Source organism: Oryctolagus cuniculus, chromosome 12 (assembly GCF_051225735.1).
Source record: "Oryctolagus cuniculus isolate XC-2025 breed Fujian yellow rabbit chromosome 12, ASM5122573v1, whole genome shotgun sequence".
NCBI lineage: Eukaryota > Metazoa > Chordata > Mammalia > Lagomorpha > Leporidae > Oryctolagus > Oryctolagus cuniculus.
Genome location: NC_142878.1, coordinates 91,607,911 through 91,633,358, shown reverse-complemented (window position 1 = coordinate 91,633,358; position 25,448 = coordinate 91,607,911). Strand labels below are relative to the sequence as shown.

The following is a 25,448-nucleotide window of genomic DNA, read 5'->3' as shown; positions in this document are numbered from 1 at the left end:
GAGCCAAGAGTGAGGCTCGTGAGAATCGATTTCAGCCTCAGCCGTATACCGGGACCACCCTGGGGAGCCACCAAAGAAATTCCCAGGCTCTACTCCACCGACTGAATCGGGGTCCCCCACGGTGCCTGGTGCACCACGTATTTTTAGCAAGCTCTGAGGAGGACTCAATCAAGAGCCAGCCTGTTGGGGTGGGCTGCAGGACTTTCCCAGCAGGTCAGGAGGAGTAAACCCAGAGGATGTAAAAAGAAGAGGAAAATGGGACCAGGAGGCACGAACAAAGGGACAAGATTGAACCTGCTGGGGTACAGGCATCTGGGGTACAGGGATCCACTCCTTGACTGTCCCCAGACCGCTGCCACCCCTCCCCCCACCCCCGTCACCCCTCCCCCCACCCCCAGCCACACAGAACTTATGCACACCCACATTCTGCTCAGCGCAGTCGCGACTTTTCATTTACCTGTGTCTCCTGCGGCTGCTGCTGGGAGTGTAGGCTGGACCTTGCTGTTTGGGACTGGGGTTGGCCCATTCCTCTGTCTCCAGGGGATTGGGAGGTCACTGGGGCCTTGGAAGAAGCGGAGGGTGCCAGGTGCCGGCACTCAGGCCAAGGGGGCAGTGTCTGAGGTAGCCACACCTATGAAAGGTTCTTGCTTGGAGCTGCTGAAGCAGGTAGGAGGCCCTGGGTGACTGCCAGAGCCCCCAGTGTTTGTTGAAGGGGCTGGAGGGACATCAGCTAAGCCATAGGCATCCCCGGGCTGGGGGCTTCCTTCAGGAGGGGGCTCTTTGCCCGGCTTACCTGGTCTGTGGCAGTAGCACATCCTGCCCCAGCTCCTCCCCCTGGCTGCAGAACTGTGGGCTGGTGTCTCTTAGTCCTCTGTCCTTCATGCATGCGAACAGCCCCTGAGACGTCCCCTTCCCCAGGAAGGCCTCCTTGACTTTCTGGGCAATTGGGAACAAATTGTGTCCACCGAGGGAAGATCAAGGGAGAAGCCCCCAGGCCTCCCAAGTCACACAGCAGCTAGTTCTGTTAGCATCTTGCCTGGGGGTGCATCTGTGGCCCCTCTCTCTGGTAGGCTGCTCACTGTCTCTTTGTGCCACCTGCTGTGTGTGCAGCTTTGTGTGACGCCTCAGCAGCTGGGGGCAGAGCAAGGCTCTGCAGGGACAGCAGGTGCACCTCTCCGGCCTCCCGCCTGGCTGCCTGCCCCATCTGGAGGGCCAGGTACTGGCTCTCACAGCCACCCAGGCATTTCTTCACCCTGCATGTGCCACCCTCTCCCACCCGCTGCATGCCCCCTGGAGATTTGAGTGGCCCCTGCATGTGGCCTAGGAAGAGCGAGCTATGTTCTCTGGTCGGCCCACAGAAGGCTGCGGCACCCTGCAGCCGTAATGAGTAGTTCTGCTCCTCTTGGCCCCGTCTGGTTGGCAGCTCTGTGGCCGACAGGCCTGCGTGTGTCTTGCTCAGGAGTGCTGGTATGCAGGTGTGGGCTGGAGTCTGGGAGCCTTCCCTGAGGGGAGGGCCCTCCAGGGCTCTGCTGGGATAGGGGTGGCAGATCGGGAATGCACTGCTGGCTACCTTCCTGAAACCTGGGGCGGGTGCTTGGTTCAGGGCAGGGGGTTGGCCTCTGAAGGCACTCTAGAGTCTTCCCTCAGTTCCAGTGGCCAGCACGGGCATTGCCAGGAGTGACCACAGGGCAGGGCCGGATGTGGAAGTGAGAGTGTGCTTCTGAGTTTGACCAGTAGCCAGAGACTCCAGCAAGGTGTGTGTGTTGATCTGAGAGGTGCCCAATACCGGGCTTATCTGAGGCAGGAGCCTTGTTAGCCCCAAGAGCCCTATAAGGCCACAGACGTTCCCCCGCAGCACTTGGCCGGCCTGTCTGACGCTAGCCAGGGTCGTGGGCATGGTTTCTGCAAATAGAAACTAGCACACAGTGGGGTCGATGAGTTAGCTAGCAGTCCGAGGAGGTACAGCATTGGAATTCCTCTGGCCAACTCCCAGTCTTAGAAGCTCATTCATTCATTCCACACTCCGATTAAGTGCCTGCTGGGTACTGGGTTCTGTTCCAGGCACTGGATACAGCAGTGAACCAAACAAGCAGCACATCACCTGTGCTGTCCCCCTGGGGCTTCCATTCCCCTGGGGAGGCCGTAAGCCGTCAAACAGGCACAGCTGCTGGTGTGGTAAGTGCCACAGACACAGCGAAAGCTGTGTGAAGGGCAATGGATAGGGGCCGGGGTTGTGGCGCAGTGGATAAAGCTGCCACTTGCATGCCAAGTCCCAGCTGCTCCACATCTGCTCTAGCTCCCCGCGAACGTGCCTGGGGAAACAGTAGAGGATGGCCTGAGTACCTGGCCCTCCCTTACCCACGTGGGAGAGAGAGATGGAGTTCTTGGTTCCTGGCTTCAGCTTGGCCCCAGCCCCAGCTGTTGCAGCCATCTTGGGAGTGAACCAGTGGATGGAAGACACACACATACACACACTTTCGCTCTCGCTCTCTCTAGCTCTACCTTTCAAATAAATAGATCTTTAAATAAATAAGTACATAGGTAGACGATCCAGGAAGGCCGCTCAGAGGAGGTGACATTTGTTTTTTTTTTTTTTTTTTTTAAATTTTTTTTTTTTTTTTTTTTTTGACAGGCAGAGTGGACAGTGAGAGAGAGACAGAGAGAGAAAGGTCTTCCTTTGCCGTTGGTTCACCCTCCAATGGCCGCCGCTGCAGCCGGCGCACCGCGCTGATCCGATGGCAGGAGCCAGGATCCAGGTGCTTTTCCTGGTCTCCCATGGGGTGCAGGGCCCAAGCACCTGGGCCATCCTCCACTGCACTCCCTGGCCATAGCAGAGAGCTGGCCTGGAAGAGGGGCAACCGGGACAGAATCCGGCGCCCCGACCGGGACTAGAACCCGGTGTGCCGGCGCCGCAAGGTGGAGGATTAGCCTATTGAGCCACGGCGCCGGCTCAGGAGGTGACATTTGAGCAAATGCTCAAGTGTGTGGCCTTCTGAGCTCTGTGAGCTGGAGCCGTCTTCCCCAGTCTGGAGCAGACTGGGGCCTCGCAAGGTTAGGTGCAAACTCACGAGGCGATCAGTGGGGCAGAGGAATTGAGAGGCAGAGGCGACCGAGGCTAACCGGGGCCCCATGCTGTGCTCCCTCACCCCTAGGCGCTGCCCTCTGCCTCTTCCTCCCAGAATCACGCCTCGAGATGTGGACTCGAAGCTGTGTTTCTTGACAGTGGTAGATTTCTTTCCACATACAGGGCCGGGGTGTCGGGAAGGCTTTAGACATTTTTGGTGCATCTGTAGCAGGTGTAACCACAGGCTTTCTCTGTCGTCTGTAGGAGCGGTGTTTCGTGGGGACTTGTGGATTCTGTTGTCAGCTGTTCAGGGCCTCACCATGGTTTGTGTGGTGGAGAGGCTGTGGGGGACTCTACCCATGCTGGTGACCAAAGATGGCGAGGCAGGACACCTAGGGCGCCGGGCTTACATAGCAGGAGTTAAGCCAGAGTTCACACACCCAGCGCGGACCCACTCCTGCCCAGGACCAGGGTGAGCTGCCGCGGGCCAGTGCTGGCCACCTGCGAGGGTGGGCAGTCAGAGTCCTCCTCAGCGTCCAGAACCTGGCTTCCGGTGTCACGGGGCTGGATGAGCTGACGCCCCCTGTTCTTTGTACTTCAGCAAGGCACTAGATTTTCATGCTTCCGCTAAGTAGTAAGGAGAGGTAGTATTTTTTTTTTTAAGATTGATTTATTTATTTGAAAGAATTAACAGAGAGGGAGGAGAGGCAGAAAGAGAGATCTTCCACCTGCTGGTTCACTCCCCAAGCAGCCACAACAGCCAGGGCTGGGCCAGGCCAAAACCAGGAGCCAGGAGCTTCCCCCAGTCTCCCACGTGAGTGCAGGGGTCCAAGGACTTGGGCCGTCTTCCACTCCTTTCCCAGGTGAATCAGCAGGGAGCTGGATGGGAAGTGGAACATCTGGGTCTCACACCGGCACCCATAGGGGATGCTGACACTACAGGCGGTGGCTTTACCTGCTATGCCACAGCGCCGGCCCCTTGTTTGTTATTAACTGTTGGGCGCCCTTGTGTTTATTCTGAATCTGTTCAGAAATGCTACAAGATGAATGGGATCTTTCCCATTCTTAACAGGTGAGGGGACTTGGGCTTCGAAAGACTGAGTAACTCTGGCCCACAGCCATGACGTCCTGAGGAGCTGAACTTGGGTACAAAGCCAGCTCGCTGCCTTCAGACCTGTGCAAGTAACCTGGCATCTCAGCGGTGACCTCCGCCCACCTCCCAGCCACTGACCGTGGTGACAGCATGGGAATCTTGGGTGTTCTTGTCCGCTCAATCAGGATGACTGCTACGTCTGTCTTCCTGGGAACATGAAGCATATTATGCCAAAACTTCTGGTGGTTTTTTTTTTTTTTTGTATTGTAGAGCACAACACATAAAAATAAACCAATAAGGTTCAATGAGTTTTCTCCTGCTTTCAAATGCAACTGATTGCTTGACACATTCAGGGCTGTCACAGGGCTTTGCACACACACGGGGGCCCTACCAAGGCGCTTGGAGAAAACACTCCATGCTTTAGGGGTCCTGAGCAGCGTGTGCAAAGTGGGAGGTGGGAGAGGGACAGATTGTTTTGCATAAGGCATCGTTAGGGACTGAGGTGCTGCCCCAGACAGTGAGTCGCCGTGTATTCCAGCCTTCTGGAGGGAAGAGTAGTGTTCATTGTGGGCTGGGCAAGGCTGTGCAGTGTATTCCCCGGAACACCTCACTGAGACCCCCACCCCACCCCGCCCCCAGCACTGAGCACCTGCTGAGAGCGTGCCACTTTGCCTGCTTAGGGACTTGGCAAGTAGTAGTACCTTTTTGATCCCGAGCTGTAGGTCTGGTCACCCATTTCCAGACAGGGATTCCAGCCCACAGGGCTGGCCGTGCTGTCATGGCCCCTTCTGCCTGTCCAGTGTTCTCAGGGGGCCTCTCCAGCCACTCCGGGGGCAGGAGGCAAGGACAACACCTGCTGCTGTGCCTGGCGCTTAGCCAGTTCTAACCAGCATTTGCTGAATGCATGGAAATTCAGTGACCCATCCCCCTGGGTGGGCGGCGATGGGCCCGTCAGACTGCAGGACTCCGAAGCTGACATGCCTCAGGTCGGAAGTAGGCTCTGATTCCAGCTCCTGTCTCTAAGCTGGGTAAATGCAGCACGACATGGAAAAGCTTGTCTTGATTGTGAAATTATTTGTTATAGCTAAAGATTGGAAGCAACCCAAGTATGCATCAATAAGGGACCGGTTGGGGAAAATGATGACACAGCGACACAGTGCAGCACCACGTGGCTGCAGATCAGACCCGAGGGTGGTCCTCGGGCACTGGCAGGCGAGGCTCCGGGAGGGCGAGGCGAGGTGGATCAGTGGTAGGCGCCAGTTGGGGACCAGAAGGAGAAAAATAAGATTGTGTATTTGCTCTCCTGCTGTGTAGACTCTGGAGAGATGCTTAGTAGGTGGGCTGGTTACGTGGGCAGATGAAGATAAGGTGGGAGGAGAGTTAGCGGCGAATCCTCTTACTCTCTTTGGTTTGAAACCGTGAGAAGGAACGTGTTGGCAGGAGGGGCTTTGAACAGTTGCTCTCGTCTGCGCTGTGTAGCGAGGCAGTGAGGCTCGACCGAGGCTTTGCTGGAGTACCTGGAGTGGACAGTTGTGCGTCCTGGGATGGTCCCTTCTGCGGGTGCCCTGCCCTGGCCCCCCTGTTCCCGACCCCATTCCAGGCGAGCTTGCCCCGAGCTGACTTCGGTTGGTTTTTCCTCCAAAGCAGAGAGTGACAGCGAAGAGAGCCAGTTCTGTAATAGGAGCAGAAACAATAACACCCTTTCCCAGGTTATTGTTAATGCTTTTTGGTTTGGCAAGCGTTGATTGAAGCTCAGCGCTAGGCGGTGTGGGGGACCCACGTTGCGTCACCTCTGGTCTCTGCTCTCCAGGGTGCTGGTGATGGCCATCGCAGTGGCCTCTGGGACACCCCGCTGGGCTCCTGCTCTGGCAGCCCTCTCTTGTGGGGACCCGTGGGACTGGTGGGTTTCTTCCCATTTACAGATGAAGAAATGGGGTCCCAGCAAAGAACTGCCTACAGCCACACAGCTCCTGGGAGAGCCAGGAGCCCACCCAGATTTTCTCCCACTGTCTCAAGGGCCCACACTCAAAACATTCCCCCCAAGGCTGTTTCCCAGGGGTGTGGTGCGGGCCCTGTTCTGTCTGGAGATCTGGGGTGAGCACTGTTCTGATTGAAGCTCCCTGTGTGTTTTCTCCTTGAGCCAGGGCACAGGAAGTTTTTTTTAAGATTTATTGGGGCCAGCGCTGTGGCGTAGTGGGTAAAGCTGCCACTGCAGTGCCAGCATCCCATATGGGTGCTGGTTTGAGTCCCGGCTGCTCCACTTCTGATCCAGCTCTCTGCTGTGGCCAATTTATTTATTTGAAAGGCAGAGATAAAGATCCTTCATTCGCTGGTTCACCCCCCAGGTGGCCATAGCAGCAAGTCTGGGCCAAGCCAAAGCTTGGTCTCCCACGTGGGTGGCAGTGGCCATCTTCTGCTGCCTTTCCAGGCATATCAGCAGGGAGCTGGATTGGAAGCAGAGCAGCTGGCACTTGGTGGTGTCACAAGTGGACAGCCCAGCCTGCTGCAGGTCCCAGGAAACCTTAGGCTCCTAGCTGGGTCTTCCGTCTCGGCTCCCTTACGGTGGTCCAGACAGTTCCGTCTTCCCTGGCCTCGTGCGTGAGGATGCATGGAGCTTGCAGCAGCCTCCACCTGGCCCCAGTCGCGTGCCACCAGTGCCTTTGTTTCCCTACAGCAGATCCTGTTGCAGCCCCAGCGTCCTGGCTGTTCCCCGCCAGGGCTCAGAGTCTTTGCCGTGGCCATTCCTTCTGCCTCCAGGCTCTTCCCAGATGTTTGCTTGTCTTAGAGTTCCCTGGTGACCGTGCACCGTGGCTAGGCCTGCCCTGGGCACCCTTTCAGATGTGAGGTTGCTTGGTAGCGTTGCTTTTCTCTCTTATTTTTCCTTTGTGTCATTAATATGCATTGTAGGCAGAGGTATAGATGTATGTGTTTATTGGTCTAGCGTCAGGGCAGGTGTCTAGTTCTTACTGTCTCCAGTGCCATGCCCAGCATAGAATAGATACTCTGTAAAGATTGTTAAGTGAGACAGTTGGGCCCACCCCCTACGCAAGCCACGCTTCTTTAAGAAGAAGGAACAGACTCTCCGCGTCTGGAGAGCCGCAGTGTGCCAAGGCTCACCCCTCTGCAGGGCTTCATTGTGCAACATCATTAATTCAGTTAATATGCATTCGGCGCTCTGTGCGCAGGGCCCTCTGCCGACAGTCACTGCGCAGCCCCAGAGTGGTGGGCCTGCAGGAGAGGAGCACACGGGTTTTCAGAGCAGCCCTTTCTCTTGGTGGGGCAGCTGGCACAGTCTGAAGACCCTCTTCTAGAGGGACCAGCACTTGTTAAGCTGCTGCATGCAACACAAGCATCCGTGTCGGAGTGCTGTTCAAGTCCTGGCTCCTTTGCTTCCCATCCAGCTCTGGGCTCCTGCTCCTGGGAAGGCAGTGAGAGAGGGTCCAAGAACTTGGGTCCCTACCACCCACATGGGGGACCTGGAAGGAGTCCCAAGCTCCTGGTTTGGGCCTGGACCAGCCCTGGCTGTTGCAGCCATTTGGGAATGAACCGCAGCGATTGGAAGATCTCTCTTGCCTCTCCCTGTCTCTCCCACGCTGTCACTCTTGTCTTTTAAGTAAGTAAACAAGTAAATCCCTTTAAAAAAAGTAATGAAGCTGTCTTTTGGAGAGAGTGTTTAGCCCAGTGGTTAAGACGCACGGGTCCCATCAGAGCACTTAGGTTTGATTCCTGGCTCTGGCTCCTGACTCCAGTGTCCCAGCTAGCACAGATGCTGGCAGGCGGCAGTGCTGCTGGGTTCCTGCTCCCCTCGTGGGAGGCCTGGATTGCCTCCCTGGCTCCTGGCCCCAGCCCCAGCCCTGGCACGTGCTGGTGCTTCAGGAATGAACCAGCAGATGGGAACTGTCTGCCAGTGTGTCTCTCTCCCTCTCAAATAAAGATAAAGACCTCTGTTGTATAAGCTGCCTCTTGGTCATTCCTGCACACAGATCACAGTTCTTGAAGCCCGCAGAGCAGTGCAGAACATGAGTTCATCCCACTTGCTTCTGTCAACACAGCTGGTGTGAGCTTTGTTTATTTAAAAGGCAGAGAGAGGTCTTCTATCTGTTGATTCACTCCCCAAATGCCTGCAACAGCGAGATCTGGCCCAGGCCAAACCCAGGAGCATGGAACTCAATCCGGGTTTCCCACATGGGTGGCAGGACACCTGCTGCTTCCCAAGGTGCACTTGCACAGGAAGCTAGATGGGAAGTGGAGGAGGGCCTTGCTCTGATGTGGGATGCGGGTGTCCCAAGCAGCGGCTTAACCACCGGGTCACATGCTTGTCCCTGTTCTTTGGTTTGTTTCTGTGTTTTAGTATTTTAAGAAGAAAGCAGCCGGGGCTGGCACTGTGGCACAGTGGGTTAAGCAGCCATCTGCAGTGCTGGTGTCCCACGTGGGCACCGGTTCGAGTCCTGGTTGCTCCACTTCCGATCCAGCTCCCTGCTAATGCACCTGGGAAAGATGGCCCAAGTGCCTGGGGCCCCTGCATCCACGTGGGAGACCCAAAGAAAGCTCCTGGCTCCTGGCTTTGGCCTGGCCCAGCCCTGGCCGTTGTGGCCATTTGGGGAGTAAACCAGCGGATGGATGGAAGATCTCTCTAATCTCTCCCTCCCTGTTGTAACTCTTGACTTTCTTTCTTTCTTTTTTTAATTTATTTATTTGAAAGTCAGAGCTACACACAGAGAGAGGCAGAGAGAGAGAGGTCTTCCGTCCGATGATTCACTCCCCAATTAGCTGCCACAGCTGAAACTGCACGGATCCGAAGCCAAGAACCAGGAGCTTCTTCCGGGTCTCCCACATGGGTGCGGGGGCCCAAGGACTTGGGCCATCCTCCACGGCTTTCCCAGGCCACAGCAGCGAGCTGGATGGGAAGTGGAGCAGCCGGGACTGGAACCAGTGCTTATACAGGATCCTGGCACTGCAGTCGGAAGCTTTACCCACTACACCACAGCACCAGCCCCTCTGACTTTCAAGTAAATCAAATAAATCTTTAAGATTAAAACAGCTGTACACTATGTTTCATTTAAAAAAAAAAAAAGGAGCTGTAAATACGAGAGCAGTTTTTAAAGTTCATAGAAAATGGAATCAACAGATAAACTTACTTCAGTACAAAGTATTTTGAAATCCATACATGAGGAGTCTTCACAAAGCCCAGGGAAGATACACAGTATGAAAAAACTATGGGCCGGCGCCGCGGCTCACTAGGCTAATCCTCCGCCTTGCGGTGCCGGCACACCGGGTTCTAGTCCTGGTCAGGGTGCGGATTCTGTCCCGGTTGCCCCTCTTCCAGGCCAGCTCTCTGCTGTGGCCAGGGAGTGCAGTGGAGGATGGCCCATGTGCTTGGGCCCTGCACCCCATGGGAGACCGGGAAAAGTACCTGGCTCCTGCCTTCGGATTAGCGCGGTGCGCTGGCCGCAGCAGCCATTGGAGGGTGAACCAACGGCAAAGGAAGACCTTTCTCTCTGTCTCTCTCTCTCACTGTCCACTCTGCCTGTCAAAAAACAAACAAAAAAAAAAAAAAAGGAAAGAAAAAAAGAAAAAAAAACTATGTATTTCGCTTGCATCAAAATACACTTAGTGTGTTCATTCCATTTTTCCGTGAAGCTTTCAGAGTCCCCTCATACAGGGACTCTGTCACCAAAACCCAGAGGAGGAGGCTGGGACTGTGGACGCCAAGCCAGAGCTCCCAGGCCTGGGACTGACCCCTTTGTTTCTCTTTAAGCACCCGTCAGTTTCTCAGCTCCCCTCCTCCATGGCCCACACCCCCCACTGCTCCCTCGTTCTCCCTCCCATCACTTTCACTTATCCCCTTTCCGATCAGTAGAATAGGGAAGCAACGTGGTGCACATTAGCAGGGAGCTGGATGGGAAATAGAGCAGCCAGGACTCGAACCAGTGCTCAGATGGGATGCTGGCATCTCAGGCGGTAGCTTTACCAGCTGTGCCACAGCGCCAGCCCCCGGTTCCCCCAATCCTTGCACTTCCATTGGCCAATACGTTTACCACAAACTTTTGGAAGCTGTGCCCTTATCACTCACCTAGGGGAGAAAGTTGCGAGGTTAAGCCGCCTCTTAGGTGTAACCCTTGGCCAGTTTGGGTCTCGGAGAGAAAAGCGGTGTTTGTTTCTGCCCGTATCAGCCATTTGCCCTTAGCAGCCAGACGCCAGGGCTTCAGGGCCGGGCTGGGCTTGCTCTGCTTCGGTCACTTCCCAGGCCACTGTGATTGAGTGGGGGTGGCAGACAGGGGGCCAGGCCGTCCTGGGACCCTCTAGCCACCCGTGTGGCTTGTGCACTGCAGCCCCCTTGGGACGGATGTGGCGTGGGGTGTGGGGGGCCTGCATTTTCCTGCTTGCATTGGGCCGAGTCACTGGGTGGGCCTCTTACGCAGTTTCACCAATGGCTTTGGTTCTTTGGAGCATTGTTTACAAACACCTGGGATTCCGAGCACCCCCCCCCCCCTTCTCCCAGGATGATTGGTGTGATGTCTTTGTGGGTAGGTGGTCCTGGGGGCTGGGAGCAGAGGTGCAGGCAATTCTTCCCCTGGCTGGGGGTGGGGGTGGGTGGTGGCAGGCCAAGTCCACAGCCAGCCCCAAGGAGGTGGTCCCGACCTGGCCAGGCTGAACTCCCCCAGGGCAATATCAGGAGCCAAAATTCACTCTGGGAGCTGGGCCCTTGCAGAGTCACTTCAGCCACACACCCTCTCCTTCCTCTAGCCTGGGGGCCCACTCTGGCTCCGGGCACCCCAGGGAACACGGATTCCTCAGGCTGCGGCCAGGAAAGATCCACCATTCCACAGCTCTCAGGGGGACCCTGGGAGGGGAAGCAGAGGTGGAGTCCCAGGCGTCACCAGGGAAGCTGGTGGAGGGGTGAGGTAGGGAACACGCTGCCTGGGTGTTGGCTCAGGGATTCCACTGGGGAATTCTGCAGGGGTGGGGAGTGTGGGGGGACTTCCTCCGCTGGATTTGTGCTTGATCCACGTGGCTGTTGAGGGCCTTGGTCAGGAGAATGAGGGACAGGGTGAGGTGTGGTCAAAGCGGCGTTTCGGGGGGCTGAGCTCAGGATGCACCCCCTTCCCTCTCAGCCTTGCTCCTGGATCCCTCGCGGTTTTCCCGTGGTGTGGGCACGGTGCCGTGGCTCTGTGGGGAGTTCAGCAGCGGTGGCCGTGGGGTTTACTGGGTTCCACGGAATCGTTGAGCTGGGAACAGGATGCCTGAGTCGGACCACGAAAGCCACCCCGTAGATAACAGCTATTGGGTGGGACGGCCGCCAGGCTCCCACGTTTGGAACCCGTTGCCCCCCGGCCCCTGCCTCCCTGAGCCCCTTGTGCTCCTTTGGTTGACTTTCCCGCCTTGCTCATCACCCAGGAGACCCGCCCGTGTCCCAGATTTCCTCCCTGCATCCCTCCACACTGAGTGCTGGCTCCCTGACCCTTGAGGTCGCCCACCTCCTTTGGGAAACAGATGGAGTTTGGATGTGGGGTGGAAGCGTCGGGACTGGAGGGGTCTCCTCTGTGTCCTCAGGCCCTGCTCTCCAGTATACGGATGAGAGGAGCACAGAAGCCCACAGAACGGCGGGGGCCTGCCGGGCAGGTGGCCCCTGCTCCGTGCCTGGGCCCACCTCTCCCCCTGGTCACCATTCAGACACCGCCTGCTCTCACAAGTGCACCCACCGAATGCTGCCTCTTCCACTATTCCAGGCAGGAAGGGAGCAACCACTTGATTTTTCTCTTGATTCTGTCGCCTGCCAATTCCAACACCCTCATCTCCCCCACCCCCAGCAAGACCCCTCCTCCTCTGCAGACCATCTAACAACCCCTGAATCAGGTAGGACAGGTAGGGCCTGGGCAGTCAGGGAAGGCCTCCTACAGGAGGTGGGCCTGACAGGTCCTGAAAGTGGAGTAGCAGAATCTAGACCAGCTGGAATGAGGCTTAAGGTGGAGAAAGCAAAGGCACGACCTCGGGGAGGGGCCGGAGTCACGGGGCTCGCCAGTAACCAGCTGCTGGGCACTGCCCACAGTCAGCCCCTGGCTGGAGGGATCTCTGGTGGAACCAGCTCCTCTGCTTTGGCTAAGTCCTCCCCACACCCCCTGGAGGAGAGGGGAAGCCAGTTCCAGGCGGCTAGGAGCAAGCCACAGGGTTTATGTTAATGCAGGCCTGGGACAGCTCATTCCACCCTGCGCCTGGGGGCCTTAAGATAAAAAGGATGGTGCCTCCAGCTTCCCTTGGCTGCGTGCCCTGCGCTTGCCCTCAGAGCTCTGGGGTGGGAAACACACACAAAATACCGGAGAGGCTGGGCCCCACCCCTTCATCGGCAGGTGCCTTAGCTGCCATTGAGGCTGTTCACAGAGACGGGATCTGTTCATTCCTCGGTCTCCCACTGGGGTGCGGGTACAGATCCTGGGTGGCGACATGTGGTGTCACCAAAAAGTCACCCAGCTCAGGCTCCCCAGCTCTCTGGATCTTGCTTCCCCCCGGGAAAGAGGCCAAACTAGACGAGCATTTTGCAAGCCAGGGATCACGTGTGACAAAGCCATCATGAAGCTGTGTCTCAGGCGCGTCTGCCCGAGCGCGCGCACAGGTGCGCACTGAGCCGGGGGTGGAGCTGCCTCTTGCAGTGGGGTTGCTGTGGTCAGAACACCACTGGCCTGCTGCTCCCCGGGACCGTCAGAGCTTTACGAATGTCTTAACTTTTCTCCCAGGAGCCTGGCCGGGGTTCTGCCGACAGCGGCTGCGGAGCAGAACCGTAGATTTTATAAGCAACAAAATCACAAGCATCTGTCTCTCACCCCTGTCAAAAACCGTGTCTCTAACAGTTTGGCCTTCGAGCTAGAAATGGAATTTGCAACAGGGGATGGCCCATTTACAAGCTGACCTATTTAGAGACCACGCGCACCAAAAAGCACCAGGTCAATTGGATTTGAGTCTCCTCTTCTGTGCAAAGACTGGGACGCGAACACTAAATCGGGCAGGGGCTGACAGGGTGGAAAACAAAGCTGCACATATTTATTGGATTCCTGCTCAGTGAAGGAAAAGAAAATCAAGGCTCAAGGTTCATGTGAGAAAGCCAAATGAGGCGCAGGAGTAAAAAGCAAGCGGGGCGTGTTCCGGGCGGAGCGGCTGGATTCTCCAACAGGTGTCACGGCGGCAGAGGCCTGGGAGCCTCGGGCTGACTTGTCCCCATTCTTGGGCCTTGCACAGCAGCCAGGGGGCTGTGGGTGACGGGGAAGGCGAGTGGCTTTTTCCGAGCTGAGGGTGCTCTGGGTGCCCTGTGGTGTTTTGTCCCCCGTTGGGTGCTGTGCGCTTGCGGTCGTTAGAGGAAGTGAAAGCTGGACGAGGTGGGATGGCCCAGAGATAGGAAGTCCGGATGCGAGCCAGCTCTGCCTGACTCCGGAGCCTACCTTCTGTCCACCTCTCCCCACCGCCGGGAAAACAAAGCATGCCTTTTCCTACAAGCTTCCTTCCCTTCTCTCCGGGCCTGTTTGTTCCATCGAGGTGCGTGCGCCGCGCGGTGCATGCCTGGTTTCACACGCTGCAGTCACCACCTTGCAATTCCTCACCATTCTGGAGAAGGGCGCCCCCACCACCACTGCTGACCTGGACCCTGAGTGGTGTGGCTGCTCCTGGCCCCGCTGCATCCCTCTTGTCTGCCTTGAGTGTGCCTGTCCCGTCTCGCAGAGGCATTGGAAGCGCATACTGTGTCCTGGCCTCCATCCCGCTGCCTGGCACACTGGACTGCGGTTGTATACCGCCTGCCTGTCCCCTCCCCCGGCTCGCCATGGTCTCCGCATGCCCTCAGCCAGCAGTGAGTGTGTGGACAGGGCTGCAGACCAGGTCAGGAGGAGTGCGCCCAGCTGGCCTGCCTCCCAGGGCCCCGGTGTCTCCCAGGGCACAGCATCGTGCTGCTGGTGCTGGTGGTGTGGTGGGGATTGTAGCTTGTTAAAGGTAAGGCGCCCTCAGCATTGGCTCTGCTGGTTATGCTCCAGTTTCATGGTGGTCGGAGTCCCTGCCGCCTTGGGTCCCCACCTGGCACGGGGGCCGGGACGGTGGCCGGGCAGTTGCTACGGCGTGTGCTCCCACTAGGCTGATTACGGGGAAGGACAGCCGCTGACCTCCAGGAGGATCAGATGCTTAATACACGATTAAACGATTCACGCAGCAGCTGCCCGCTGCCCCAGGATGCGCGGGCTGGGCTTGCGGGAGGGGGACTTGAGCCAGATTTGTGGGGAAAAGAGGTGGCGGGGGTGGGGGGAGCCCTGAGATTGGAGGAGGGTGGGGCAACCTGGGGGGAAGGGGAGGCCTCGCAAGTGGTGTTTCGGAGCCTGAATGGTTGTGGGGCAGTGGGAGGGGCCAGGACCCTTTTCCAGACTGGCATTGGCACCGCGTGGGTTTCGCAGATACTCGCGGTGCCCTTGGCGGCAGAGGCAGAAGCACTTGCCTGGGGATAGAGCCGAGGTCGGGCAGCCAGTTGGATCTTTGGCTTCCAGGTTGAGACCTGTCCCCGTAGCCCAGGCTAACCACGTCCGTCCCCAGGGTCACAGAGACCTCCTTTGGAGGCAAAAGCAGTCTGAGGTGGCTGCGGCAGGGATGCAGTAGGGGAGTGGAGAGGCGAGCTCCAGTGTGGTGCATGTGTGCTGCTCATGGGCGCTTCAGCTCTCGCTGGGGAGGACTGAGGACAGACCCTTGGCCCCAGGGACATGTTTTTTCAGGACATGCCAGAGCATTTTGACTTCTGGGGAACCTTCTGGGGCTCCCCGCCGATAGCTCCTGGGTGTTGAAACCTGAGGGATGTAGCACTGGGCCGGTGTGGGTTTGTCTCAGGGATTCGCAAGCTCCTGATGCAGGCGGAGGAATTCCATTCGTTGCACTTGAGGGTAACCACATTCGGGTATTTTTAAATGGCCGGTGGAACTGGGAGCGAGCCGAATCCCAAAGTACAAATTTTCGGTTTAATTTTAACTTTGCACTTCGCTCACACCCAGGACTTGGCTTTAGTTTTTCCTGTGTTGTTTTCTTTTTTAAGCAGAACACCCCCTGGAAGTAAAAGAGATGGTTCTTCACGTGGAAGGGTTACAGTGGAAGCGGGGAGCCCAGGGCTGGGTCGGAGGCAGTGTGAGGTCCACTGTGACGCCGCCATTGTGGCTTTGTCCTGGTTTCTGACACTTGGCAGGCAGCCCACCTGCACCTGCCGCCGCGCCCCTCCCGCTCTGTGACACGGGCAAGAGGCAGACTGGGTGCTCTCTGCGGCCTCAGACTCTCAGCCCGGCCCCTTCCTCTGCTTTCAAATCCCATTCTGAACTGAGCCACCCCCCTGCCCAGAAGGAAACCCGGAAGCAGTGGGGATTCCACAGACCCCGCTGCCTGGACCCTTAGCAGGGAGTGGAGGCAGCCCCTGGCTTTTCCTCCAGCGCCGTCTGAGCCAGGGCTGGGTTAGGGCCTGTGCTGTGGTTACGGAGGAAGTGTAACCAGGGTGGGGACCTGGAAGTGGCACCATCCAGGCTTAGTGGAGCAGTCAGAGGGCGGCAGTGGGGCAGTGGGGGCCAAGAGGTCTTGTAGCGGGGAGCGTCCAGGAGAGCAGGTGCCCTATCTGTTCAAGGACATCAGAGAAGCCCTCCGGGGCCCTCCTCAGCTGGTGGCTGACACTGACCACACCGGCACCCTGCTCTAGCCGTGTCCTGGCATGCTAGGGTAAGCGGTGCTGGTGAGGCTGAGTTGGAGAGAGTGTCCTGTGACTACTCCATGGAGTGATTGAATGAGACCGTGTGTGTGTGTGTGTGTGTGTGTGGAGCATTTCAAGTAGGCCTGATGATCTAATGATCATTTTTAGTAAAGACATTAGCAGTGGTGGCTTGTACACAGGCCCTCCAGAGGAGTGACCACCAGCCTGGGTGGGTGCCAGGAGCCAGGGACTGACCGGGAAGTCCCAGGCAGGCTGCAGGCAGGGGTGGCAGGCAGCGCTGTGCCTCTGCAGGGAGAGCTGTCCCCCCTCCCCCGCGCATCCTCAGCCTCCTCTCCTTGGCTGATGGCAGTAAGGGGAGAAGCCCTTGACCTCTAGGAGAACCATTTGCGCAGTGTTCCAGGGTGGCCTGCGCATCTTTGTCTTTCTGTAGTGGAGATTCGGGAATTCCCAGGGAAGCCAGTTACTAAAGCAGACTGTGTTTACTGCAGAAACAGAGGGTGGGTCCCCTCCCCCAGTGGGCACTGCCCCTCTCTTTGCTGCGTCCCCTAAAGCCTGGCTTCCTGGTTCTGCAGGGCTCTCCTGCCCTGGGGAGAAGGCCTCCCAGCATCTTTTCCCAGGCACTCTTGCCGGTGACCTTGAGAAGGTGGCTCAACCTAGACATCTGGGCTCCCCTGGGAAGTGGGCTTCCCCTCCCAGATGTAACAGGAAGGTGGGCGTGGTGGCCAGGCCTGGGCTGAGGGCTTGTTGGCTTTGGGAGGGAGCTGCTGTCCCGGGCAGAGCAGTAGTCGTCCATCCACCAGGGAAGGACGGAGTCAGGACAGCTGCAGGGCCCCTCAGGGCTCCAGAGCAGACCTGGCCCCAGCTCCTCCGCCTGGGCTTGGGCAGTTGTGGCCTGGGGGGACACTGTTCTCATCTCTTCAGCCCAGTGGCATAGGGAGGGGGCAAGGCGGGCCCACTCAGAGGGGCAGGGGCAGCCCTGGACAAGGCCCATCTGATTATCCGGGAGGAGAGAAGGCTGCTTGGCGCTTGCCGTGGAGGACGTGCCTGTACGCCGTGAACCGTCCTGAGCGCTCAGGCCTCGCACCTGGAGGCAGGCTGCATGGTGGTCAGGTTGGGGTACCGTGTCCCGGCAGGGCCGAGCACCAGGCGCAGCCAGGAGCAGTCACTGTTAACCTGGCCCAACACCCCCACCACCCCCGAGAGGCCGGGTTTCCCAAGCAGCCGACTGGGTGTGTAACTGAGCCGGCTGTAGGCGCCCAGGCGCCCTGCTGACCCGACCCCCAGGGTCACTTCGGGCTGGAGACCTGGTGCTCCTCCCCCGCGGTCACCCTCCTCTCTCAAGCCTGCGATTTCACCTGCAGCCAGGTCTGCCTTTAGCCACCTCCGGGGAGTGTTGGTTCTTCTACCTCCTTAGAGATAAAGGATTAGGACCCAGACTCGGGATAGAGTTGGGGAAGGAACAGCCGGGGCCGCAGAGGCGCCTCCGAAGGCAGACTGGGGGGTTTTGCCAGCCTCGCCGTTTTGATGCGGCCCCGCCAGGCGTGTGGGTTTCCTCTCTGCACACCTGACGTAATTAAAATGAGTGAAACTAGAAGCTCCGTGGCTCCGTGGCCACACACGGCAGGCACAGCACAGAACCTTCCCATCCTCGAGGAGTTCTCTTGGATGGCGCTGGTCTACAGGCAGGAGGGTCCCATGGGGCTGGCCAGGAAGGTGACTGTGGTGACGAAAGCCAGGTGGGGGTGGGGCCAGCCTCTCCCTGCTGGCAGGAGTGGGCACGAGCACACGGCAGACACATGGAGGTGAGAGGAAGGTGGGAGCTGAGGGTAGGAAGCAGGCAGCTGGCCTCCTGGCTGGGGGGAGGTGGGTGGGGGTGGGAAGTGGTCAGGCTGGGGTTGGGGAGTGCAGCACAGCCTAGGGTTCCCCTTAACCATGTGGCTGGAGCTGGTGGGGAGCTGGGGACTGACTGCAGGGTTTGGAATGAGACCATCGGCCACCTCGCCAAAGGCGGCAGGGCCCGGCGTGTTAGTCCCCTGTGAGGCTTCGGTCACCCTGTTCCCGCTCTGCCCACCCCAGGGCTCCCCTTGCCTTAATGTTACCAAAGGCAGAAAAGCCAGGGTGGGCGAAGGCAAACAGGGCCGTGATGGGGAAGAGGCTGGGGCGGCAGGGGGCGTCCTCGTGCCGTGATGGTGCCCCCCACCCCCCCAGTACCCTTCCCCCACGCCCACCGGCGCTTGCCTTCCAGGTGAAAGAGCTTGTGCTGGACAACTGCCGGTCGAATGAAGGCAAAATCGAGGGCCTGACAGATGAGTTTGAAGAACTGGAATTCTTAAGTACAATCAACGTCGGCCTCGTGTCAGTTGCAAACTTACCAAAGTTAAACAAACTCAAGAAGGTGAGTGGTGGCGCGTGGCAAGCCAGGCGGGCGGCGGGAGGAGGGGGCCGCCGCTTTGCCTGTAGGGTGCGGGACAGAAGGGGGGCCCCCCCGCGAGCCCTCACGTGAAAGCCGCTTCTGCTTTGTCTCTCTCTGCCTCGTTCAGCTCGAACTAAGCGATAACAGAATCTCAGGGGGCCTGGACGTGTTGGCAGAAAAGTGTCCGAACCTTACGCATCTAAATTTAAGCGGCAACAAAATTAAAGACCTCAGCACGATAGAGCCCCTGGTAAGTCATCGGGGGGGGGGGGGGGGGGCGGCGGGGAGGCGTTGGCCCGGTGACTCTGGAATGTTCTTCCTTCCACTGAATCCCTGTGACTCTGGCGACGGGCCACGAGGTGGAATCGGAGCTTTGGTTGCTGCTTTGTCTGCAGAGTAACCAAGGCCCGGAGGGCTGTGCCGAGGTGGCATGGCCGGACCGTGAGCGTGACCTTGCTTCCCAGTCCTGTGCTTCTTCCCCTCGTAGTTTCTGCTCAGCTCTGGAAACCTGAGCTCTCATTCCCTCGGCCCCGGGCATGGCCTGTTGCCCTGATTGGGAAGGAGGAAGAGCCGTGCAGGAATTCAGCTCACTGGGGAGGGGGACCCCTGTGTGCATCTCGGGTCTCTGGCCTGAGGCTGGCAACTGTGAGCGGCGTGAGATGGGGCAGTGCTGACCAAGAACCCGGGGTGGACGTGTTCTGCAGGCTGCCCAGTGCCTGCGAGGTGGTGGTGGTGGCAGCCAGGCCTGGAGCCGGCTCCGTTATCCACGCCAGTCGGCTGCTTGGGAAACCTGGTCTCTCGGGAGTGGTGGGGGTGCCTAGAACCTGGCTTGCCATGGAAGTCCTTCTGAGCTCTCTCTCTCGGTGATCTCGGAGGAGAAGCAGGAGGTTTTGTCATCTGCTGGGAAGTTTTTGATCTCGTCATTTCATTAGAAGAAGAGGAGACCTTGAAGTTCTGTGTTGTGTGTTTGGGGGCTGGGACAGGGGATGGGTAGATAAAAGCCTTGTAAAACGCTGCTTTGCTCACCGCTAGAGATCTGTCTGTCCCTCCCCAGTAGCTGCCCCGCCCTGGGGCTCAGTGTGATGTGCTGCGCTGACCTCAAGGGGGCTGGGAGATGTTCTGGGTGGCGGGTGTGGGGCTCCCCCGCACAGACCACAGCCCAGACCTCCCCACGGCCCTTCATCCCTGCTGATAACCACCTAGGCCTCAAGCCTGAGGTGTGAGAGGGCCCACTACCGGCACACGGGACAGCGGCTCCCTGCCCAGCGGGGGCCACCGCCAGCACAGGGACTCAGCCTGGGATGGGCTGAGTGAGGCAGAAGTCAGAGAAGAGGCAGCCCTGGTGCTTGTGGCCCTGTGGCCCCACCCCGGAGGGGATGGGGGGCTTTGCTTCCTCATGTGCATCAGCTGCCACCCACGTGGCGCCCGTGTTGCCGGCAGGGAGAGCATAGGGCTGAGCCAGGCTAAGCCCCGGTTCTGTATTCTGTTCCCACATCTTCAGAACATGTTGTACACAGTTGTACAGGGTGGAAGGACACCAAGCTTCATCCACAAGGTGCCGTGTTCCCTGCCCACACCGTGGTCGCTAGGAGACACAGAAGGAGTGCGTGTATTAGCTCCGGTACCTGTTCTTCCCCCTCTGCCTCTGTAGTCCCAGGGCATGCAGCAGATTTCCTGGCTGGGGCTCCAAGATTGCCCCAGCGTCACGTCCAGCTAGTCACTCTTCAGGCAAAACCTGCGCTTGCAAAATTAAAGTGTGACCAGTAGTTTCGGCTTTACGCATTCTCAAGTCCAACTCCCCAATTTCCAGATGAACAAACTGAGGTCCACAAATCAGGGCTGAGGAGCCTGGGTGAAGGCCATGGCCCAGCCGAGTCTGACCTGGGTTTCCTTGCCACCTGTGAGCCTCGGGCTGCCCCTCCTGGCCTGGCATCCCCACCTGTTTGCCCCCTGCCCCCCACCCCCCCCCCCGTCCCACCTCCTTCAAATAGCTCACCGACGACTCCATTTTGCCACCTGCAGAAAAAGTTAGAAAACCTCAAGAGCTTAGACCTTTTCAACTGCGAGGTGACCAACCTGAACGACTACCGGGAAAACGTGTTCGAGCTCCTCCCGCAGCTCACGTACCTCGACGGCTACGACCGGGACGACAAGGAGGCCTCTGACTCGGATGCCGAGGGCTACGTGGAGGGCCTGGACGATGACGAGGAGGAGGAGGACGAGGAGGAGGATGAGGACGGTGAGTGGTGGAGAGGGAAGCCCGGAGCTGCAGGGTCCTCCTTGCTTTGCAGCACTGGGGCTGGGTGTGGGGAGCACCAGCTCCAGCTCCCACCTGCGGGGGCGTGGGGCTGTCAGCTGTCCTTGCCCAAGTCCCTAGTCTGGCTCAGAGAGGCACTGCAGAACCCGCAGCTGCAGTCACTCCCTGGAAACCGGCTCACTGCATCACTTCCATTTCTGTCCCTTTAGCAAAGCATGCAGGGAAGATGGTCCTCTGTGTCTCTCTGCAGTACACCCCCGGCCTTTGGCAACCCCTCAGGGTGGGGGTCCCAGGGGTTGGCCCTGGGTAGGGTGCAGCCCGGTCCCTTTTAGGCATGCCTTCATGGAGAGGAGGTCCAGAGTTGGAGGGGCTGGGGGCCCCCTGGTGGCTGCAGCCCACAGGATGGGAACTGGCACTTGGGCTCGCGGGGATGGGAGGGGCTGCAGGGCTCCCTGGCAGCACTGCCAGCAGGCAGAAGCTTCTGGAAGGGGAAGAAGGCAAAGAGGACAAGCCTCCCACTGCCGGCAGCTCCCCTGCAGGTGCCGAGCATTGAGCCGCTTGGCCCATTGTTCAGACACAAGGTTGGGGTACCCCTGTTAGATGGGGGTGTTTTGAAGAGTCTCAGGAGCCCTCTTTGCCATGGGGGGCATCTTGGGATGGGGCAGAAGGGCCCTGAGAGGGGCGGGGTACTTTGTGAGCCAGTATCAGGTCCCGCTCCGTGGTGACTCCGTGTGTGCCCTTGACCGGGTGCAGCGTGCCTCGGATTTCTTGCAGTTAGGGCGAGGAACGGGCCGGGCAGCTGTTGGTCTGAGCTGCTGACTCTGCTGTGGCCTCAGCCTCCATGAGGCTCCTGCAGCATCGGGAACCTTGGGAGCACGGCCCGTGTTCCAGATGCCATGGGCTGGAGCCATCATCCCGGCTCTGCTTCCTCAACAGTTAGAGCACTGGGCCTTTGGGCTTGGGGGGTGGGGGTGGGGGTCACGGGGCCCCCTGCACTGCAGGCCCCCAGCCCAGGGTGAGGGGCAGCCGGCTTACTGCCAGTTCTGTTTGTGTGCCCCGTTTCGCTCGCACAGAGGAGTTGTTTGACGAAGACGCTCAGGTAGTGGAAGACGAGGAGGACGAGGAGGAGGAGGAGGAGGGTGAAGAGGAGGACGTGAGTGCAGAGGAGGAGGTGAGGAGGCAGGGCGCGGCGCCCTCGCTGGGGCAGGGGGAGGACGCTGAGATTTGCTGGGCTGGTTTGGAGGGGGTTGGCTTGGGGGTGGGGCAGAGGATGTTGCAGGCAGGGTCTCATCTCCTGGGGGGGGGGGGTCTGGCAGAGTCCCCGCCCCCCTTTTTCGCCTTCCTGTGTTAATTAAGATGCAAGGAGCACCCAGACCCCCCTGTGCTGGGGAAAGCAGAGACTCCTCAAACTAGCAAGCAGCAGAGGACCCAGCCCAAGTGAGAGGGGCGCCCTCCCCTGTGAGACCGTGCCTGGAGGCGTGGCCGGTACCCACAGGCTCAGGGAGGTAGCAGAGCGCAGGGGGTGCTCCCTGCCCCACCGCCAACAAGCAGTGTGTCCCTGGAGCTGCCACGTGGCCTTTCTGAGCCTGTCCCTCCATCACAAAGAAGGGAGCCTGATGAGGAGCTGTGAATAGGCTGCTCAGAGACCGGATCACTGAGGCCGTCCCGCTGCTGGCCCCGTGCATTCTGTTTGGGTGTTCTCGGTCTCTCTGTAGCTTGCTTAGAACTCTCTCCATCAGCTCTAGATAATTGCAAAAGTTGAACCTGGAAAGGTTTAATGGGATAATGGCAGGAACAGGTGCCTCTGTGTCCCCTGTGCCCCGCCCCCCCCCTCCCCCGTTTCCTGGCCCTCCATGGAGATTTCGGACATGCGTCATGGCCCACGCTCGCTGAGCCAGGGTCTCCCGGCCAGCACAGCCCAGCACAGCCCGAGCTTAGAAGCCCGCTGGAGCAGAGAGAAAAGCCACTGGGAGGGGGCCTGGTCCAGCTTGTTCTCCCACTGCGTTGTCGTCTCCCTGGGTGCAGGCAGCTTCTCTCCCCTCCCCCCAGGACAGGGCTGTAAGCCGTGCTGACCGCCGGGCCAGTGGCCTTGCCCTTCCTGTCACAGGCGCGGCAGCATGCAAGCTTGTTTTGCTGCTGTGGTCTCACTGACCGTCGGCATGTTTCCAGCTTCCAGGGAAGGGTAGCGCGTGTGCACACACACATATACGCATGCACGCACACACACACACACAGGCACACACAGAGCTCAGCAGGCAGACAGGCGAGGGTGCTAGCTGGTGACAGTGCAGAAGCGTGTGTTTCCCTTCGCATAAAGAAATCTGTGGCGAGGGCTTTGCAGCCAGGGACTGCCTGAGGCTGAGGACCAGGGCTCACCACCCAGGGGTGTGGTACAGCAGTGGAGCCACGCCCCTGGCTGACTCCTGAGCAGGTTGAGGGTGGCGGCCTCAGGGGCTGGAGATGGGGAGGCTGGACCTGCAGACACTGGATTTCCCCTGGAAGCCGTGACTCGATTGAGGACAGGTGAAAGAAATGCTGGGTTGGCCGGCGCCGCGGCTCACTAGGCTAATCCTCCACCTAGCGGCGCCGGCACACCGGGTTCTAGTCCCGGTCGGGGCGCCAGATTCTGTCCTGATTGCCCCTCTTCCAGTCCAGCTCTCTGCTGTGGCCAGGGAGTGCAGTGGAGGATGGCCCACGTGCTTGGGCCCTGCACCCCATGAGAGACCAGGAGAAGCACCTGGCTCCTGCCTTCGGATCAGCGCGGTGCGCTGGCTGCAGCGCACTGGCGGCAGCCATTGGAGGGTGAACCAACGGCAAAAAGGAAGACCTTTCTCTCTGTCTCTCTCTCTCACTGTCCACTCTGCCTGTCAAAAAAAAAAAAAAAAAAAAATGCTGGGCTGTTTGGCACAACCCAGAGTCTGCTTCGACGGGAAGCCACCTCTCCCTCCGAGGGACTGCAGATCCCACGGCCCTAACCGGGGCTGTAGACTCCACAGCCCCCCGGAAGTTGTTGGCACATTCGGGAGCGGGGAGCTCAGAGCCTCATGCAGGTGCTCAAATGGGTCTTCAATCCAGAACTGATCCGGAACCTGTGCCGCCCCTCACGTCCTTGGTGTCCATGTTTTCCCTTAGGAGGACGAAGAAGGTTACAACGACGGGGAGGTGGATGAGGAAGAGGAGGAAGAAGGCGGTGGTACGAGACAGTCCTTTGCTCTCAAGCTCCTGTAGCCTGGCCTTGGCCGTGACCACAGGGGTCCGGGATGCGCGGCGGGTGGGTGGAGGCAGGGAGGCAGGGCAGAGCTAACGGGAGCGCCTTCTCTGTACCCTTGCAGAGGAAGAGAGGGGTCAGAAGCGGAAACGAGAGCCGGAAGACGAGGGAGATGAGGACGACTGAGCGGAATCCCGACTTTGAACGATTCCTGTCGTGATCTGACTGTTTTTACCCGTATCCCCTCCCCCCTCCTCCAAATCCTGCCCCCTGAAACTTATTTTTTTCTGATTGTAACTGTTGCTGTGGGAACGAGAGGGGATGAGTGTCCGGGGGCCGTGGGGGGCGGGGGGCGGGCGGGCGGGGTGGAATAAAAGACTATTTTTACTGCCACTCTTTATGTTCTTTTCCCCTACTCTGCCTCTGTGTCTGGTTTTGTCCCTGTCAATGCATCAGCCGAGCACACAACCGAGCGAGCACCTGCCCCGTACCCTCGGCGGCCGGCCTCGCTGTATGCACCCCGAGCCCGCAGCGGCGTCCTCCACTCTTGCTCTGGGCCACGTGATTTCTGCATTTCTTGGGTCTGCTCGGGGCACGGGGTGCCCTGGTTTGTACATAGCAATCTGCAGGCGGGTGGACCTTGGCACGGGTCCGGGGACTCTGCCCCGTCTCGCCTCCCTCTTCCGCCCCTCCCACCCCTTCGCAGATGGTGGCGGGCTTCCCCGTCTCTGCAGAGAGGATGCTGCAGGGCCTCCTGGGAGCCACGGGCCGGGATGCTGAGAGCACCGTCGTATTTTTGAGTTGCAAGTAAACCGGATTTGACGACGAACACGAGAGGAGAAGACAGAAACCCTGCAGCGTCAGCCTGTTCTTAAGGAAAAAGAAAAAACTGTCCCATCGGGTTCTGTGAGATGTTAGCACGCCTGGTTTTACCAAAATGACCGCATCCTTCCACGTGTCTGCCTCTGTCACCGGCCGGAACATGGGAGGTGTCACTGCATGTCGCTGGGGTTTGGGTTTCATTTTTTTTTTTTTTTTCATACACCCGAGCACGGAAAAACTAATGCAAAGTTGTATTTTCTTACCTAGCGGGGGGGTGGGAAGTAACCACAGGTTCCTGGCTTTAGAAGTGATGTCGCCTCCTAACCCCGTGTTCCATCCCAGGTTTTCTCTCGCCCCTCAGAAGAGCCAAACTTTGAGTTTTATGTCTGTTTGTCATTGATAAATTTCAATAAATCTTTTTATACAATTTTGTGGGGGATGGCTTCTTTTGAGTCCAGTAGGCCATTGAGCTTTCTAAGATGAATTCCAGAAAAGCTGCTTAGGGTGGGGTGGGGTGGGGTGGGGGTGAGGGGACGCTTCATTTTTGTTGTTTATACAGTGGCTTTTCTCGCGGGACATCCAACCTGATAACTAAGTTTGGATATTTTTGGTCCCAAAGCAAAATGCACAGTGGTATATTTTCATTAAAAAGGTGCAGAACAGGGACACAAAGGAAAAACAAAAAAGATAAGAGTCGCTGACGTCGGACCGTGTTTAAATCTCTCTTTTACTGTTTCATTTTTCATACTGTAAAAAAGAATGTATGCTTCAACTCAGGAATGTATAAAGCAAATTATTTCCCAAATGCAGAGAGTTACATATGGTGTTTTCTTTTGCTACTTTTTTTTTTGCTTCCTGTTCTTGCGATCACTTCTGTCTAC

The 25,448-nt window shown here is 58.3% G+C and overlaps 1 protein-coding gene across 1 annotated transcript in view; it reads left to right on the top strand.

Moving 5' to 3' along the window:
• The window catches only part of ANP32A (acidic nuclear phosphoprotein 32 family member A), a 35,784-nt gene extending 10,790 nt beyond the window's left edge, over positions 1-24,994 (top strand). Inside the window, exons 2-7 of the mRNA XM_008252604.5 lie at positions 18,113-18,262; positions 18,408-18,530; positions 20,303-20,519; positions 21,611-21,708; positions 23,670-23,730; positions 23,870-24,994. Coding sequence (XP_008250826.2) covers positions 18,113-18,262; positions 18,408-18,530; positions 20,303-20,519; positions 21,611-21,708; positions 23,670-23,730; positions 23,870-23,931 — 711 coding nt within the window. The 3' untranslated portion in view covers positions 23,932-24,994. The remainder of the gene's footprint in view (positions 1-18,112; positions 18,263-18,407; positions 18,531-20,302; positions 20,520-21,610; positions 21,709-23,669; positions 23,731-23,869) is intronic.
• Positions 24,995-25,448: the final 454 nt, after the last annotated feature.